General features: G+C 39.6%; 1 protein-coding gene across 1 annotated transcript in view; it reads left to right on the top strand.

Moving 5' to 3' along the window:
• SLC30A5 (solute carrier family 30 member 5) overlaps nucleotides 1-14705 on the top strand; it is a 62145-nt gene that overhangs the window by 17390 nt on the left and 30050 nt on the right. Inside the window, exons 7-11 of the mRNA XM_053701352.1 lie at nucleotides 1957-2033; nucleotides 2771-2941; nucleotides 4667-4955; nucleotides 11256-11464; nucleotides 12922-13079. Of these exons, the coding sequence (XP_053557327.1) occupies nucleotides 1957-2033; nucleotides 2771-2941; nucleotides 4667-4955; nucleotides 11256-11464; nucleotides 12922-13079 (904 nt within the window). The remainder of the gene's footprint in view (nucleotides 1-1956; nucleotides 2034-2770; nucleotides 2942-4666; nucleotides 4956-11255; nucleotides 11465-12921; nucleotides 13080-14705) is intronic.

Here is a 14705-nt window from a genome sequence, read left to right on the forward strand (position 1 = left end):
CCAGGATCAAGCAGGAGAGGGCCTCGGTGATCTTGATAGCTCCTGCGTGGCCACGCAGGACTTGGTATGCAGACCTGGTGAATATGTCATCGGCTCCACCATGGAAGCTACCCTTGAGACAGGATCTTCTAGTACAAGGTCCATTCGAACATCCAAATCTAGTTTCCCTTCAGCTAACGGCTTGGAAATTGAACGCTTGATTTTATCTAAGCGTGGGTTTTCGGATTCTGTAATAGATACTCTGATACAAGCCAGAAAACCTGTAACTAGGAAAATTTACTATAAAATATGGAAAAGATATATCTGTTGGTGTGAATCCAAGGGATTCTCATGGAGTAAGATCAAAATCCCTAGGATCCTTTCTTTTCTCCAAGAAGGTTTGGATAAGGGATTATCAGCGAGTTCTCTAAAGGGACAGATTTCTGCTTTATCGGTCTTATTACACAAACGACTGGCAGCTGTGCCTGACGTTCAAGCTTTTGTTCAGGCTTTGGTCAGGATCAAGCCTGTTTACAGGCCTTTGACTCCTCCTTGGAGTCTGAATTTAGTTCTTTCAGTTCTTCAAGGGGTTCCGTTTGAACCTCTACATTCCATAGATATCAAGATGTTATCTTGGAAAGTTCTGTTTTTGGTTGCTATTTCTTCTGCTAGAAGAGTTTCTGAGTTATCTGCTTTGCAGTGTACTCCGCCCTATCTGGTGTTTCATTCAGATAAGGTTGTTTTGCGTACTAAACCTGGTTTTCTTCCAAAGGTTGTTTCCAACAAGAATATTAACCAGGAAATAGTTGTGCCTTCTTTGTGTCCGAATCCAGAAGAAGGAACGTTTGTTACACAATTTAGATGTAGTTTGTGCTTTAAAGTTCTATTTAGAAGCAACAAAGGATTTCAGACAAACGTCTTCTCTGTTTGTCGTTTATTCTGGCAAGAGGAGAGGTCAAAAAGCTACTGCTACCTCTCTTTCCCTTTGGCTGAAAAGCATCATCAGATTGGCTTACGAGACTGCCGGACGGCAGCCTCCTGAACGCATCACAGCTCACTCTACTAGGGCTGTGGCTTCCACATGGGCCTTCAAGAACGAGGCTTCTGTTGATCAGATATGTAAGGCAGCGACTTGGTCTTCCCTGCACACTTTTGCCAAATTCTACAAATTTGATACTTTTGCTTCTTCGGAGGCTATTTTTGGGAGAAAGGTTTTGCAAGCCGTGGTGCCTTCCGTTTAGGCAACCTGATTGGCTCCCTCCCTTCATCCGTGTCCTAAAGCTTTGGTATTGGTTCCCACAAGTTATGGATGACGCCGTGGACCGGACACACCAATGTTGGAGAAAACAGAATTTATGCTTACCTGATAAATTACTTTCTCCAACGGTGTGTCCAGTCCACGGCCCGCCCTGGTTTTTTAATCAGGTTGATGAATTTCTTTCTTTAACTACAGTCACCACGGCACCCTATAGTTTCTCCTGTTTTTTTCTCCTGTCCGTTGGTCGAATGACTGGGGTGGGCGGAGCCTAGGAGGGACTATATGGACAGCTTTGCTGTGCTCTTTGCCATTTCCTGTTGGGGAAGAGAATATTCCCACAAGTTATGGATGACGCCGTGGACCGGACACACCGTTGGAGAAAGTAATTTATCAGGTAAGCATAAATTCTGTTTTTGAGTTTACTATCCCTTTAAAGTCCCTTTAAGCCAACTTTATTGTGCTTATTGATAGTTATTCTGCTGTATATTGTTGTAGAAAATATAGGAAGTTTGGAGAAATTTGGCTGATCCATAGTAAAGACTGTATTTGTTTCAATGATTGTATTCAAATTCTGCATTAGGTTTCAGCAATTTTCACTTGGAGGGGATTTTTATTCTTAAACCCAAATTAGTGATTCATTTAGCTACCCAATTGCAATATTTCTCTACTAGTTATAGGGAAACTTTTTCCATTTGTTTCCCTTAATGAACTTGGTTTAGCTGAAGGCCATCATGATAGTGCGCTCACTCACTTCCTTTACACAGCATTCTCCCTTTTAGGAGTTGCTGACCATAAGGTAAGGCTTGTCTTGTAGGAAAACTGTGAACCATAAGGTACAAAAAGTACTCCAGTGTTTTTACATTTCCCAATTTCTTGCCCTGCGCTACTGTATATGTGTAGATCCTTGCATTTTAACTGGTGTATTGACTGTTTTATTTTAAACATATGAGTTTGATATGCCTAGACTACATATGTTTTTTTTCAGTCTCCATTTGTTTGTAAGTGTTCATTTATTTAAATCAAATTTAACTTTCCATTGCTTGTACCTTTTGCCTAAATGTAGCCATTGATCGTGGATTCTTTTTCTACTTTGCAATGGTCAACTTTAGATTATTGTAAGCAGTAGATGTTGAAAAGTTGCTTAATATCTATTATGTTTGATATCATTTGTTGCACAATGTAGTGCATTACTTTGAACTATTTTATATTTATGGAGGCGTGCACCACAAGATTACTTGACTTTATTTTGAATCTAACTTGGTAAGTATGTGTCTCCTCCCTAAGTCAGAGCCATTTCAGTCCCTGTTCACCTTGAATTCATCTAGTCCAGGAAATATTTAGTGACATTTACTCTAATAGCAATCTTAGCCCAAGCAATGGATTCAGTTTTTAATAACTCTATCTTGGAAAAAAATGTGTACATTTTTGTCTTGAGGTGCTCACCTTATTTTTTTTGTTAGTTTTTATTGAGTGTGCAACAGTTTGTATAAACGAGTATTAATTCCAGTTCGCCTGTTTTCTTGTTGCTTTCAGGGTGGTGTCCTGTTGCTTGTGTTGGCTTTATGTTTCAATGTTGGTTTTCACACCGCTTCCAGAAAGCTCTCTCTAGATATTGGTGGAACCAAGCGTCTTCAGGCTTTGTCTCACCTTGTCTCTGTTATAATTCTGTGCCCATGGGTCATCGTACTTTCTGCAACAACTGAGGTAATAGGAATATATCTGCAAAACCATCTTTCAGTAAACACATGATGTAATACTAATATAAAAATTGTCTAAATGACATCTGTTAGTGGATATATTGTGTTAGGATCATTTAAAAAGAAAGTAAACAGATCCGTCTACATCACTTAACTGAAATCGGGTGCTGGCTTTAGTAATGTGAAATGTAATTAGAGCACTCAGGCTCCATAAAGAGCTATCTTGGGATTATGGTAAGGGTTACATCAGTCTTGGCAGGCATTTTATTTAACTCTTAAACCGTAGAAAATGCTAAATATTGCTTACAATGTGATTTTTTTTTTTTTTCTATATGCAAATATCAAATCATATAGAGCAAAATATAGGAAGCTTTCATCAGGCGTCTTGTATAGAGGTAAAGATAACTACAGACATAACTAACCTAAACGTGTATCTGATCTGTTGATTTTGTTAACTTTTTAACTACTATCTGAAAATATAGTTGTGTCACACAGTCCTGGGATTTAAAGGGATGCTAAACCCAGATTTGTTTTCTTTTACAATTCAGTGCATGCAATTTTAAGCAACTTTCTAATTTACTCCTATTGTAATTTTTTCTTTGTTCTCTTGCTATCTTTATTTAAAAAGCAGGAATGTAAATCTTAGGAGCCGGCCCGTTTTTGGTTCAGCACATGGGTAGCGCTTGCTGATTGGTGGGTAAATATAGCCACCAATAAGCTAACTCTATCCAGGGTGCTTAACCTAAAATGGGCCAGCTTCTAAGCTTTTACATTCTGCTTTTCAAATAAAGATAGCAAAAGAACGAAGCAATTGATCATAAGAGTAATTTAGAAAGTTGCTTAAAATTGCATGCTCTATCTGAACCATTAAAAACATTTAGGTTTAGTATCCCTTTAATTACCATGTTGATATGTTTATGGGTCTGGTCAGTCTAAAGACCTCCACACTTCCCGGTGCACAGATCTTTAGACGACCCTGGTTGTTTCTCACATCTTTGGTTATATTTCATGTATAGGGAACCATTTGTCTCCCTGCTTCTTTGTATTCCAACTCCCAGCCCCATGAACCAATCAAGGAGGCCATAGCATAATACAGTACAACAAATACTCAAAGTTAAACTCCAAATTGCTCTGTCCCTAAATGGTTAAATAACAAATCATTGTAAAATGAATCTGACTTTAATTCTGTAAAATTGGTTTCATGTAATTTAATAAACAAAACCAATCATTCAAGAGAAATCTAATGGAAAAAAGCTTTGCAATATATGCATGTTTTACGTATCTTTATTTGTAATATAGAGAGCTCACAGAGTCTGAGATTATGCATTTAGGTCAGCTTCTCTTGTAATAGTGAAGAGAGAGTGATTTGTGCCATGTTGTGTTTACTATTTGAGTTCAGTGTGCAAGGAGCTCTAGTTAACTGAATCTTACTTATTGGTTTTTGTCCTACATTTATATTCACCTATAAAAAATAAATAAAAAAAAAAGTGATAGTTTTTCTAATGGAGTATGCTTGAGACAGAAAATCCAAACCCTTGTTAAAGGGACATGAAACCTAATTTTTTTTTTCTTTCATGATTCATACAGAACAAATTTGTGCAGGCACCAATCACCAGTTAGCTTCAATCTACTTTTTTGGAAGATGCAATATATTGCTACAGATGTTTTTTCATGTTGTCTCTAGCTACACATCATATTTAAAAAGTTATATTCTCTTATTTTTTTATTTCAGAGCAAGGTAGAGTCCTGGTCTGCTCTCATAATGCCTTTCACTACAGTCATTTTCTCTGTCATGATTCTGGATTTTTATGTAGAATCTGTTTGTTCAGTTAAAATGGATCCTTCAAAGTGTGCACGTTATGCATCTGCTGTCACTTTTATTAGTGCTCTTCTGCTGGGAAATTTCTGGACTCATCCAATAACCGACCAGCTTAGAGCCATGAATAAACCAGCACATAATACAAGTACAGAGCATGTGGTGTCTGGAGGAGTTGTAGTGAGTGCTGTTTTCTTCATGCTAGGTGAGTGATTGATATACTATTTGTAACCAAAACTTTTAAATAAATTTGTCTTATGTCAAACATCCTATTTCACAGAAGGTAAAGTGGAAGTTAAGAGATGCACACCTGTGTGTATGGATCTCTCTCTATCTCTATCTATCTATCTATATATTTATATATATTTGTTTGATTTCTTTCTAATGACACGGTGAGTCCACGGATCATCATCGATTACTGTTGGGAGGAGGAGACAAAGAGCACCACAAATATCACTTCCCTACCCACAATCCCCCAGTTATTCTCTTTACCTGTAGTGCAAGGAGTAGGTGAAGTTTTAGGTGTCTGATAAGAAGTCTTCTTCAATCAAGATTTTATTATTTTAAAAGCAGAGTAGGTTTACTCTGTTCTTTCTGGGGTCTAGCCTTAGTCCACGTCAGTCTCTTTAGTAGGGCAGTGGTGGCTTTTGAGCATTTGGCAACTTGTGGGGTACAATCCTCAATGCGTTTTCCCAAGAATTTGCTGCCCTAATCAGAAAGACTAAGTAGGATTACTCAGATTCTTTCTTTCTTCACAGGTCCATGTGAGGTTCTGCACTCTCTCAAACCAGGTGAGCTGTCCTGCTGCCAGACAGCATTTTTCAGGTAAGTGCCTTTTAATTTTTCTTTGAAAGGAGAATCTGGCACTTTTAACAGCTAAGGACTGTCTTTAACATTATGGGACGTTTTAACGTAACCTTCATGTAAGGGTTTAATTTGGCAGTGTTGCAGGCTTTTGAGACTGAGAAGCTGGTATTTTATGGTGGCTCAGTTTCTCACTTTGTCATACGGATTCTACTTATTTATTTTCATTAATTGTTTGGCATGTCTTGTTTTTTACTGCACAAGCCTTTACAGGCAGTTAAGAGACTTTAACCGCTAGGACCGCTCTGTACATAAAAGGGGAGGGTCCTTGTAATGGCGTTTTTTCTCTCGTTTGGCGCGCTTTCAGTTGCGACTGTGGGGAGACCGGCTGAGGAGTTGTGACGTAGTTGTCGGCTGCTCTGGTGTGTCTCTCCATTGCGCTGCCGCCGCAGGTCCGGATCAGTTCATCTGTGAAGGGAAGTTTTCTTCTAAGGGCTGAAGGACAGGTAGGCACCTGGGGTTATTTCTTTTTTTTTGTTTGCCTATGCTTAAACAATATTAATTTTTTCTTAAAGGCACAGTACTTTTAAGTTGAAATAAAAACGTGTTTTGTTTTGTTTTGTTTTTTTTTTATCCTCATTATTGCTAAGATGGATCAAGAGGCTTTACAAATTGTTGCTTGCCAGTTGTGTTTTGATGCCCAGGTGGAACTTCCAGTTCCTTTTTGTTCCTCATGCATTGAAAGAACCTTAAGTTATAGAGCTTTTTTTTTATTATGAGCCACCATTAGCCCAGGCAAATGCTGTTTAGGTGTCTCCTGTAGCAGATTTGCCTCAGCTTTCTCCTCAAGCGTCCCAACCTATTCAGTCTCCACATGCAGTGCCCTGCGTTTCCTCTTGCAATCCGGTAGGATTTTCTTTACAGGACATTACTACCCAGGTATATTCTGCGGTATCTGAGGCATTGTCCGCTTTTCCCATGCTGCAGGGAAGGCGTAAAAGGAAACTTATGGAATTAGTGTGTAAGGTTTCTGATCAAGTTGTGGCTACCCAGAGTGTCCTTTCTCAAAGGTCTGAGGAAGAAGACATGTCGGTAGCGTCTGAGGGTGAAATCTCAGATTCAGATAGTGTAATACCTTCTTCTGATGCTGAAGTTGTATCCTTCAGATTTAAGCTAGAACACCTTAGCTTATTAATTAAGAAGGTTTTGGCTACTTTGGACGACTCTAGTCTTACTAGACTAAAAAGTCTAGTAAGCTGAACAAGTATTTTGATGTTCCCTCTGTGGTGGAGGTTTTTCCAGTACCAGACCGAGCTATGGAGATTATTGCACTTGAGTGGGAGAGACCTGGTATTACTTTTTCTCCATCTCATATTTTTAAGAAGAAGATGTTTCCTATAGCGGACTCGATTAAGGAATCGTGGCAGACAATCCCTAAGGTAGAAGGAGCGATCTCCACTTTGGCTAAGAGGACTACTATTCTCATAGAGGATAGTTGTTCTTTTAAGCATCCAATGGATTAGAAATTGGCGGCATTGCTAAAAAAGATGTATGTTCACCAGGGTCTACAATGGCAGCCTGCGGTGTGTATTGCCACTGTGACTAGCGCTGCAGCTTACTGGTTCGATGTGTTGTCTAAGTCTCTTCAGACGGGTACTCCTCTTGAGGAGATCTAGGACAGGATTAAGGCCCTTAATTTAGCCAATTCCTTTATTACGGATGCTTCCTTACAAGTCATTAAATTGGGAGCAAAAATTTCTGTTTTGTTGTTTTAGCCCGCAGAGCCTTGTGGTTGAAGTCCTGGTCTGCGGATGTTTCATCTAAGTCTAAGCTCTTGGCGATCCCTTACAAGGGAAGACCTTGTTTGGGCCCGGTTTGGCTGAAATTTATCTCAGATATTACAGGAGGGAAGGGTTCCTTTCTTCCTCAAGATAAAGAGTAAGCAGAAAGGATGTCAGAGTAATTTTCGTTCCTTTCATAACTTAAGGAGCAAGGCTTCCTCTCCTTCCTCCAATCAGGATCAAGCCAAGTCTTCCTGGAAGCATAGCCAGTCCTGAAATAAGGAGAAGCAATCTAAAGAGCCTACAGCTGACTCCAAGTCAGCATGAAGGGTCGGCCCCCGATCTGGGAATGGATCCGGTGGGGGGCAGACTTTTTTTTTTTTATTTTTTCTCTCTCAAGCCTGGATAAGAGATGTTCCAGACCCCTGGGTGGTGGACATCGTCTCCCAGAGATACAAAATAGAATTCAAGACTTTTCCTCCCAGAGGCAGGTTTCTTCTCTCCAGATTATCTGTAGACCAGATAAAGAGAGAGGCGTTCTTACATTGTGTCATGGACCTTTCCGCTCTGAGGGTAATAGTTCCAGTTCTTCCACAGGAATGGGGTTTGGGATTTTACTTGAATCTGTTCGTAGTTCCCAAAAAGGAGGGAACTTTCCGACCAATCTTAGACTTGAAGTGCCTAAACAAGTTTCTCAGAGTGCCATCCTTCAAGATGGAGACTATACGCTCCATTCTTCCCTTGGTGCAAGAGGGTCAGTTCATGACAACCATAGACCTAAGGGATGCGTACCTTCATGTTCCCATTCATAAGGATCTTTACAAGTTTCTGAGATTCTCCTTCTTGGACAATCACTTTCAATTTGTGGCCCTTCCATTCGGCCTTGCCACAGCTCTAAGATTTTTTTCAAAGGTTCTAGGGGCTCTGTTGACAGTACATCGGTCTCGGTGCATTGCAGTGGCGCCTTACCTGGACGACATTCTGGTTCAGGCGCCATCTTTTCAACAAGCAAGCTCTCATATGGAGATCTTGTCTTTTCTTCATTCCCACGGATGGAAGGTGAATCTGGTGAAAAGTTCTCTGATTCCAACCACAAGAGTCGTGTTTTTGGGGACCATAATAGACTCCCTGTTAAGGATTTTTTTGACAGAGGTCAGAAAAAGAAAGATTTTTGTCTCTTGTCTTGCCCTTCAGTTCTCTCCTTGGCCGTCAGTGGCTCAGTGTATGGAGTTAATTGGTCTGATGGTGGCTTCCATGGACATCATTCCGTTCGCTCGGTTCCATCGCAGACCTTTGCAGTTATGCATGCTCATACAATGGAACGGGGACTATGCGGATCTGTCTCTGCGAATAGATCTGGACCAGGCGACAATAGACTCTCTTGGCGGTTGTCTCAGGACCACCTCTCCCAGGGAACTTCCTTCCACAGACCCACCTGGGTGATTTTGACCACGGTTACCAGCCTTCTGGGTTGGGGAGCAGTCTTGGCTTGTTGAAGGCTCAGGGCTTATGGACTTGGGAGAAGTCGATTCTGCCCATAAACATCTTAGAGCTGAGAGCGATCTTAAATGCTCTACTGGCCTGGCCTCAGTTAGCTTTAGCCCGGTTTATCAGGTTCCATTCGGACAACATAACCTCGGTGGCATACATCAACTACCAGGGGGGAACTCTGAGTTCCTTGACCATGACGGAGGTGGCTCGAATTATTCAGTGGGCGGAGACCCACAACTGTCGTCTCTCTGCGATCCACATCCCAGGAGTGGACAATTGGGAAGCAGATTTTCTGAGCAGACAGACTTTTTATCCCTGGGAGTGGGAACTTCATCCGGAGGTGTTTTCCAGACTGATTCTCAAATGGGGGCAGCCAGATCTGGATCTCATGGCTTCTCGGCAGAATGCTAAGCTCCCGAAGTACGGTTTGAGGTCAAGTGATCCACAGGCAGTTCTGATAGATGCTCTGGCGGTTCCTTGGAACTTCAGTCTAGCATACCTATTTCCTCAGTTTGCTTTCCTTCCAAGGGTTATTGCTTGGATCAAGCAAGAGAGGGTGTCTGTAATTCTCATAGCCCCGGTGTGGCCTCGCAGGATCTGGTATGCAGACCTAGTGGAAATGTCATCCTTTAAACCTTGGAGACTGCCTCTGAGGCAGGACCTTCTACTTCAGGGTCCCTTCCTTCATGCAAATCTCGTTTCTCTCAAGCTGACTGATTGAAGGCTTAATTTTATCTAAGCGTGGGTTTTCAGAGGCTGTTATTAAAACCTTGATCCAGGCTCGTAAGCCTGTGACTTGTAAGATCTATCATAAGAGTAGAGTCAGGATTCCTAGGATTTTGTCTTTTCTCCAGGATGGTCTGTAGAAGGGTTTGTCAGCTAGTACTCTACAGGGTCAGATTTCAGCATTGTCTATTTTGTTGCATAAGCGTTCGGCGGATGTGCCAGACGTACAATCGTTTTTTCAGGCCTTGGTCAGGATCCGGCCTGTGTTTAAACCGGTTACGCCTCCCTGGAGTCTTAATCTTGTTAAGGTTTTAAAGCAGACTCGGTTTGAGCCTGTGCATTCATTAGATATTAAGTTGTTATCTTGGAAAGTTTTGTTTCTTGTTGCTATTTCCTCTGCGAGGAGGGTTTCAGAACTCTCGGTGCTACAGTGTGATTCCCCTTATCTTTCATTCTGATAAGCTGGTTATGCGTACTAAGCTGGGTTTCCTGCCTAAAGTTGTTTTGTTTAAGAATATTAATCAGGAAATAGTTGTTCCTTATGTCCTAACCCTTTTTCTCATAAAGAACGCTTGTTGCATAATCTAGATGTTGTTCGTGTGCTGAAATTCTATCTGCAGGCGACCAAGGACTTTTGTCAGTCTTCTGCTTTATTTATTTGTTTGCTTTTCTGGGAAATGCAAGGGTCAGAAAGCTACGGCTACTTCGCTTTCCTTTTGGCTGAAAAGTGTTGTTCGTTTGGCCTATGAGACTGCTGGACAGCAGCCTCCTGAGAAAATCACAGTTCATTTCACAAGGGCTGTCTCTTCCTCCTGGGCTTTCATAAATAAAGCTTCTGTGGAACAGATTTGCAAAGCTGCAACTTGGTCATCTTTGCATACTTTTTCTAAATTCTATAAGTTTGATATTTTTTCCTCGGCTGAGGGTTCTTTTGGGAGAAAGGTTCTTCAAGCAGTGGTTACCTGTCTTGTCCCTCCCTTATCATCTGTGTCCTCTAGCTTGGGTATTGATTCCCAACATTAATTGATGATGATCCGTGGACTCAGTGTCAGAAAGAAAACAAAATTTATGCTTACCTGATAAATGTATTTCTCCTGTATTTTTCAGACTTTTTTTTTTTATATATAAACCTCAGGCACCTTGTGTTACTTCCTTTCTCTCCTTTCCTTTGGTCGAATGACTGGGGGATTGTGGGAAGGGAAGTGATATTTATCAGCTTTGCTGTGGTGCTCTTTGCCTCCTCTTGCTGGCCAGGAGTGATATTCCCACTAGTAATTGATGATGATCCGTGGACTCACCGTGTTAAGAAAGAAATTTATCAGATAAGCATAAATTTTGTGGGTTTTTTTTGCTAAACTAAAATAAACCAGTGTTGTTCTTGCCACACTTGCAGAAGTTTCTTTTCTCCCAGAAAATGAGAAGCAGGTGTGTTTAAATCTAAATCTTAAACTGCTTTTACTTATCATACTTCAGCCACACAAAAAAAAAGTGCCATGTGTAAATGCTGCTCTTTTATAGCCATGATATTGAGTTCAGTGACTGTCAATGATGGATAATTCTGGTTTTAAACTTCTTTTAATAATTGTGCTTAAAAACGCCCTGTATTTTAACATTTGTGTCAGTTCTTTAGATTCTAGCTATACAGAAGTATAAATATTATTTTTAGCATTTACAGTGTTTAATATGAGGTAACCTTTTTCCAGCTGCACATGTCCTGTCTTCTGTCTCAAGGAAAGGGCAGAAGGGCACTCTGGTTGGATATTCTCCTGAGGGTACACCGCTGTATAACTTTATGGGAGACGCCTTGCACACCACATCCTCATCCATGCCCAGATTTCTTAAGGATTCACTGAAACAAGTCCTTGAAGAATATGACTCCAGGCAGATCTTCTATTTCTTGTGTTTAAATCTGGTATGCTCTTTGTCTTTGTAGTGTAATACGGGTAGTAGGCTAGATTCACAAAGACTTGTAGGCTTTCACCTCATAGTCTTTCTCTATTTGCAAAACAAGCCAAAAAATTAGTTGTTTTTTTTTAACCTTGTTTGAAGCATTGCATTTCCTGTAGTAACAAAACATTGTTGCCTCATATTTAAAGCTTTCAACCCGTCATCCAGTATTAAGCAAATAGAATATTTAAAACATATACATATTCTAGTCTCCTATTTTTGTGTCGGTCATGTGGTTGCTTTCCTGTCTTAGTTTGATTAAAGGGGCAGTTTACTGTAAGAGTTTCTCCTTTTTTATTAATTATTACCCAATGGTCAATTTTAACCTGCTGGAGTGTATTAAATTGTTTACAAATGGCTCCTTTTTGTTCTATGTTGGCATTGAAATAGCTGGTTTTGACTGTGGTATCCCTACCTATAGTGAAAGTTTCTATACTTAAAGGGATACTAAACCCAAGTTTTTCTTTCAAGATTTAGATAGAAAGTAGTTCAAAATTTTATTCTCTATTTTACTTCTATTATCAAATTTGCGTCATACTCTTGTTGTTCTTTGTTAAAGTGATATCTAGTTAGGTAGTGTGCATATTAGTGGAGCACTACATGACAGGAAATAGTGCTGCCGTCTAGTGCACTTGCTTATGTATAACATTGTTGCAAAACTGGCGCCATTTAGTGCTTCAGACATGTGCACATTACTGAACTTACTTTCCTGCTTGTCAACAAAGGATAGCAAGAAAACAAAGACAATTTTGTTACTAGAAATAAATTGGAAAGTTGTTTAAAATTGTATGCTGTATCTAAATCATGAAAGAAAAAAATTAGGTTTTATGTTCCTTTTAAGTATAGGCTAAGGAAAAGCTGTGTAAACATAGCAAGTAGGAGTTAGGAGCGAGAAATAATACAATGCTAATTTTAATTTGTTCTTTCTTAGTATTGGGCTTTGGTTTACAGATGGAGATAATATAAAGAAGCATGCATGTGTACAGAAATCGATAAAATAAAGATGCACTTTCACTGCAAGCTCAACCAATTTTGATTGCTTGGGGTTTCAAAGAATTTAAACATCTATTTCATATACATAAATAAACCTAAATGAATAATTTCATGCATTTTATACTCTGCAGTTGGTATAACAAGTCATTGGAATCAGTGGGTCCAGATGTAATTACACCTTTTCAAGTCAGCCTTAGATATATATTTATATTTTTAACTTATTGCATTATGCCAGTAAGTTCAGGTTAGCTTGGGTGTGCATAGATCTTGCAGGAGATTGCAGCCAGTGCAGTGATTCTGTTTACCCATTTTTTGCAAGAATAGCTAATGTATACCTGGCTAATCACACACTTTGTTTGGAGATGTTTGCGTGACCTTGACAGGTGGACTGTTAAAGAACCTCTTGTTTGTTTGTTTTTGTTTTTTTAGGCCTTCACATTTGTTGAACTTTTCTATGGAGTATGGACCAATAGTTTAGGTTTAATGTCTGATGGATTCCACATGCTGTTTGACTGCTCTGCACTAGTTATGGGACTTATAGCTGCATTAATGACTAGATGGAAGGCAACACGCATATTCTCTTATGGGTAAGTGAATTAATTGATAGCATATTTATGAATAATTTCCATTTATATAGTAGATATTTTTATTCAGTTGTAGGAATCTATTTTGTGACCAGTATTTAGACTTGCATTAGTGGTGTGTCAGTTAAAGGGATAGTCTAGACTAAATTAAACTTTCATGATTCAGATAGAGCATGCAATTTTAAGCAACTTTCTAATTTACTCCTATTATCAACTTTTCTTCGTTCTCTTGTTATCTGTTTGAACAAGCAAGAATGTAAGCTTAGGAGCCATCCCATTTTTGGTTTAGCACCTGGGTAGCGCATTCTGATTGGTGTCTAAATGTAGCCACCAATCGGCAAGCACTACCCAGTTGCTGAACCAAAAATGGGCCGGCTTCTAAGCTTACATTCAAATTAAGATAGCAAGAGAACAAAGAAAAATTGATACGAGTAAATTATAAAGTTGCTTAAAATTGCTGCTCTATCTGAATCATTAAAGGGTCAGTCAACGCCAGAATTTTTGTTGTTTAAAAAGATAGATAATCCTTTTATTACCTATTCCCCAGTTTTGCGTAACCAACACAGTTATAATAATACATGTTTCTCTTGTAAGGTGTATCCAGTCCACGGATAATCCATTACTTGTGGGATATTCTCCTTCCCAACAGGAAGTTGCAAGAGGATCACCCACAGCAGAGCTGTCTATATAGCTCCTCCCCTAACTGCCAACTCCAGTCATTCTCTTGCAACTCTAGACAAGCATGGAAGCAGTAAGAGAGATGTGGTGAAATGTAGTTGTTTTTTCTTCAATTCAAAAGTTTGTTATTTTCAAATGGTACCGGAGTTGTACTATTTTGGTCCCAGGCAGAAAATAGAAGAAGAATCTGCCTGTGGTCTCTAATGATCTTAGCAGGTTGTAACTAAGATCCATTGCTGTTCTCACACATAACTGAAGAGAGAGGTAACTTCAGCTGGGGAATGGCATGCAGGTTATCCTGCTATGAGGTATGTGCAGTTTAAATTTTTTCTAGAGGAATGTAAATGCTAGAAAATGCTGCTGATACCAGATTTATTTAAGGTAAGCCTGATTACAGTGATTTAATAGCGACTGGTATCATGCTTACTGTCAGAGGTAATACTCTTATTATTTTTCAATTCCTGTCATATAAAACGTTTGCTGGGAGTGCTTAAACGTTTTTATATATGTTTTGGTGATAAAACTTTATTGGGGCCTAGTTTTTTTCCACATGGCTGGCTTAAATTTGCCTAGAAACAGTTTTCTTAGGCCTCCCACTGTGTAGACATGAGTGGGAGGGGCCTAATTTAGCGCTTAATTGCGCAGTAACTTTTGCAGACTGAGACATCCAGCTTCCCTCTAGGAGTCCCCTGAATGCTATAGGACCTCTCTGAAGGGTTTTTAGGCTTTCCAAAGTCGTTTGTATGTGAAGGTAGGGCCAAATCAAAGCTGTGGCAGTTTGTTGTGACTGTTAAAAAACGTCTATCGTTTTTTTGATCCGTTTTTTAAACTAAGGGGTTAATCATCCATTTGCAAGTGGGTGCAATGCTCTGTTAGCTTATTATACACACTGTAACAATTTCGTTTGATTTACTGCTTTTTTTTTCACTGTTTTTCAAATTCTGACCTTTT

Source organism: Bombina bombina, chromosome 2 (genome assembly GCF_027579735.1).
Source record: "Bombina bombina isolate aBomBom1 chromosome 2, aBomBom1.pri, whole genome shotgun sequence".
NCBI lineage: Eukaryota > Metazoa > Chordata > Amphibia > Anura > Bombinatoridae > Bombina > Bombina bombina.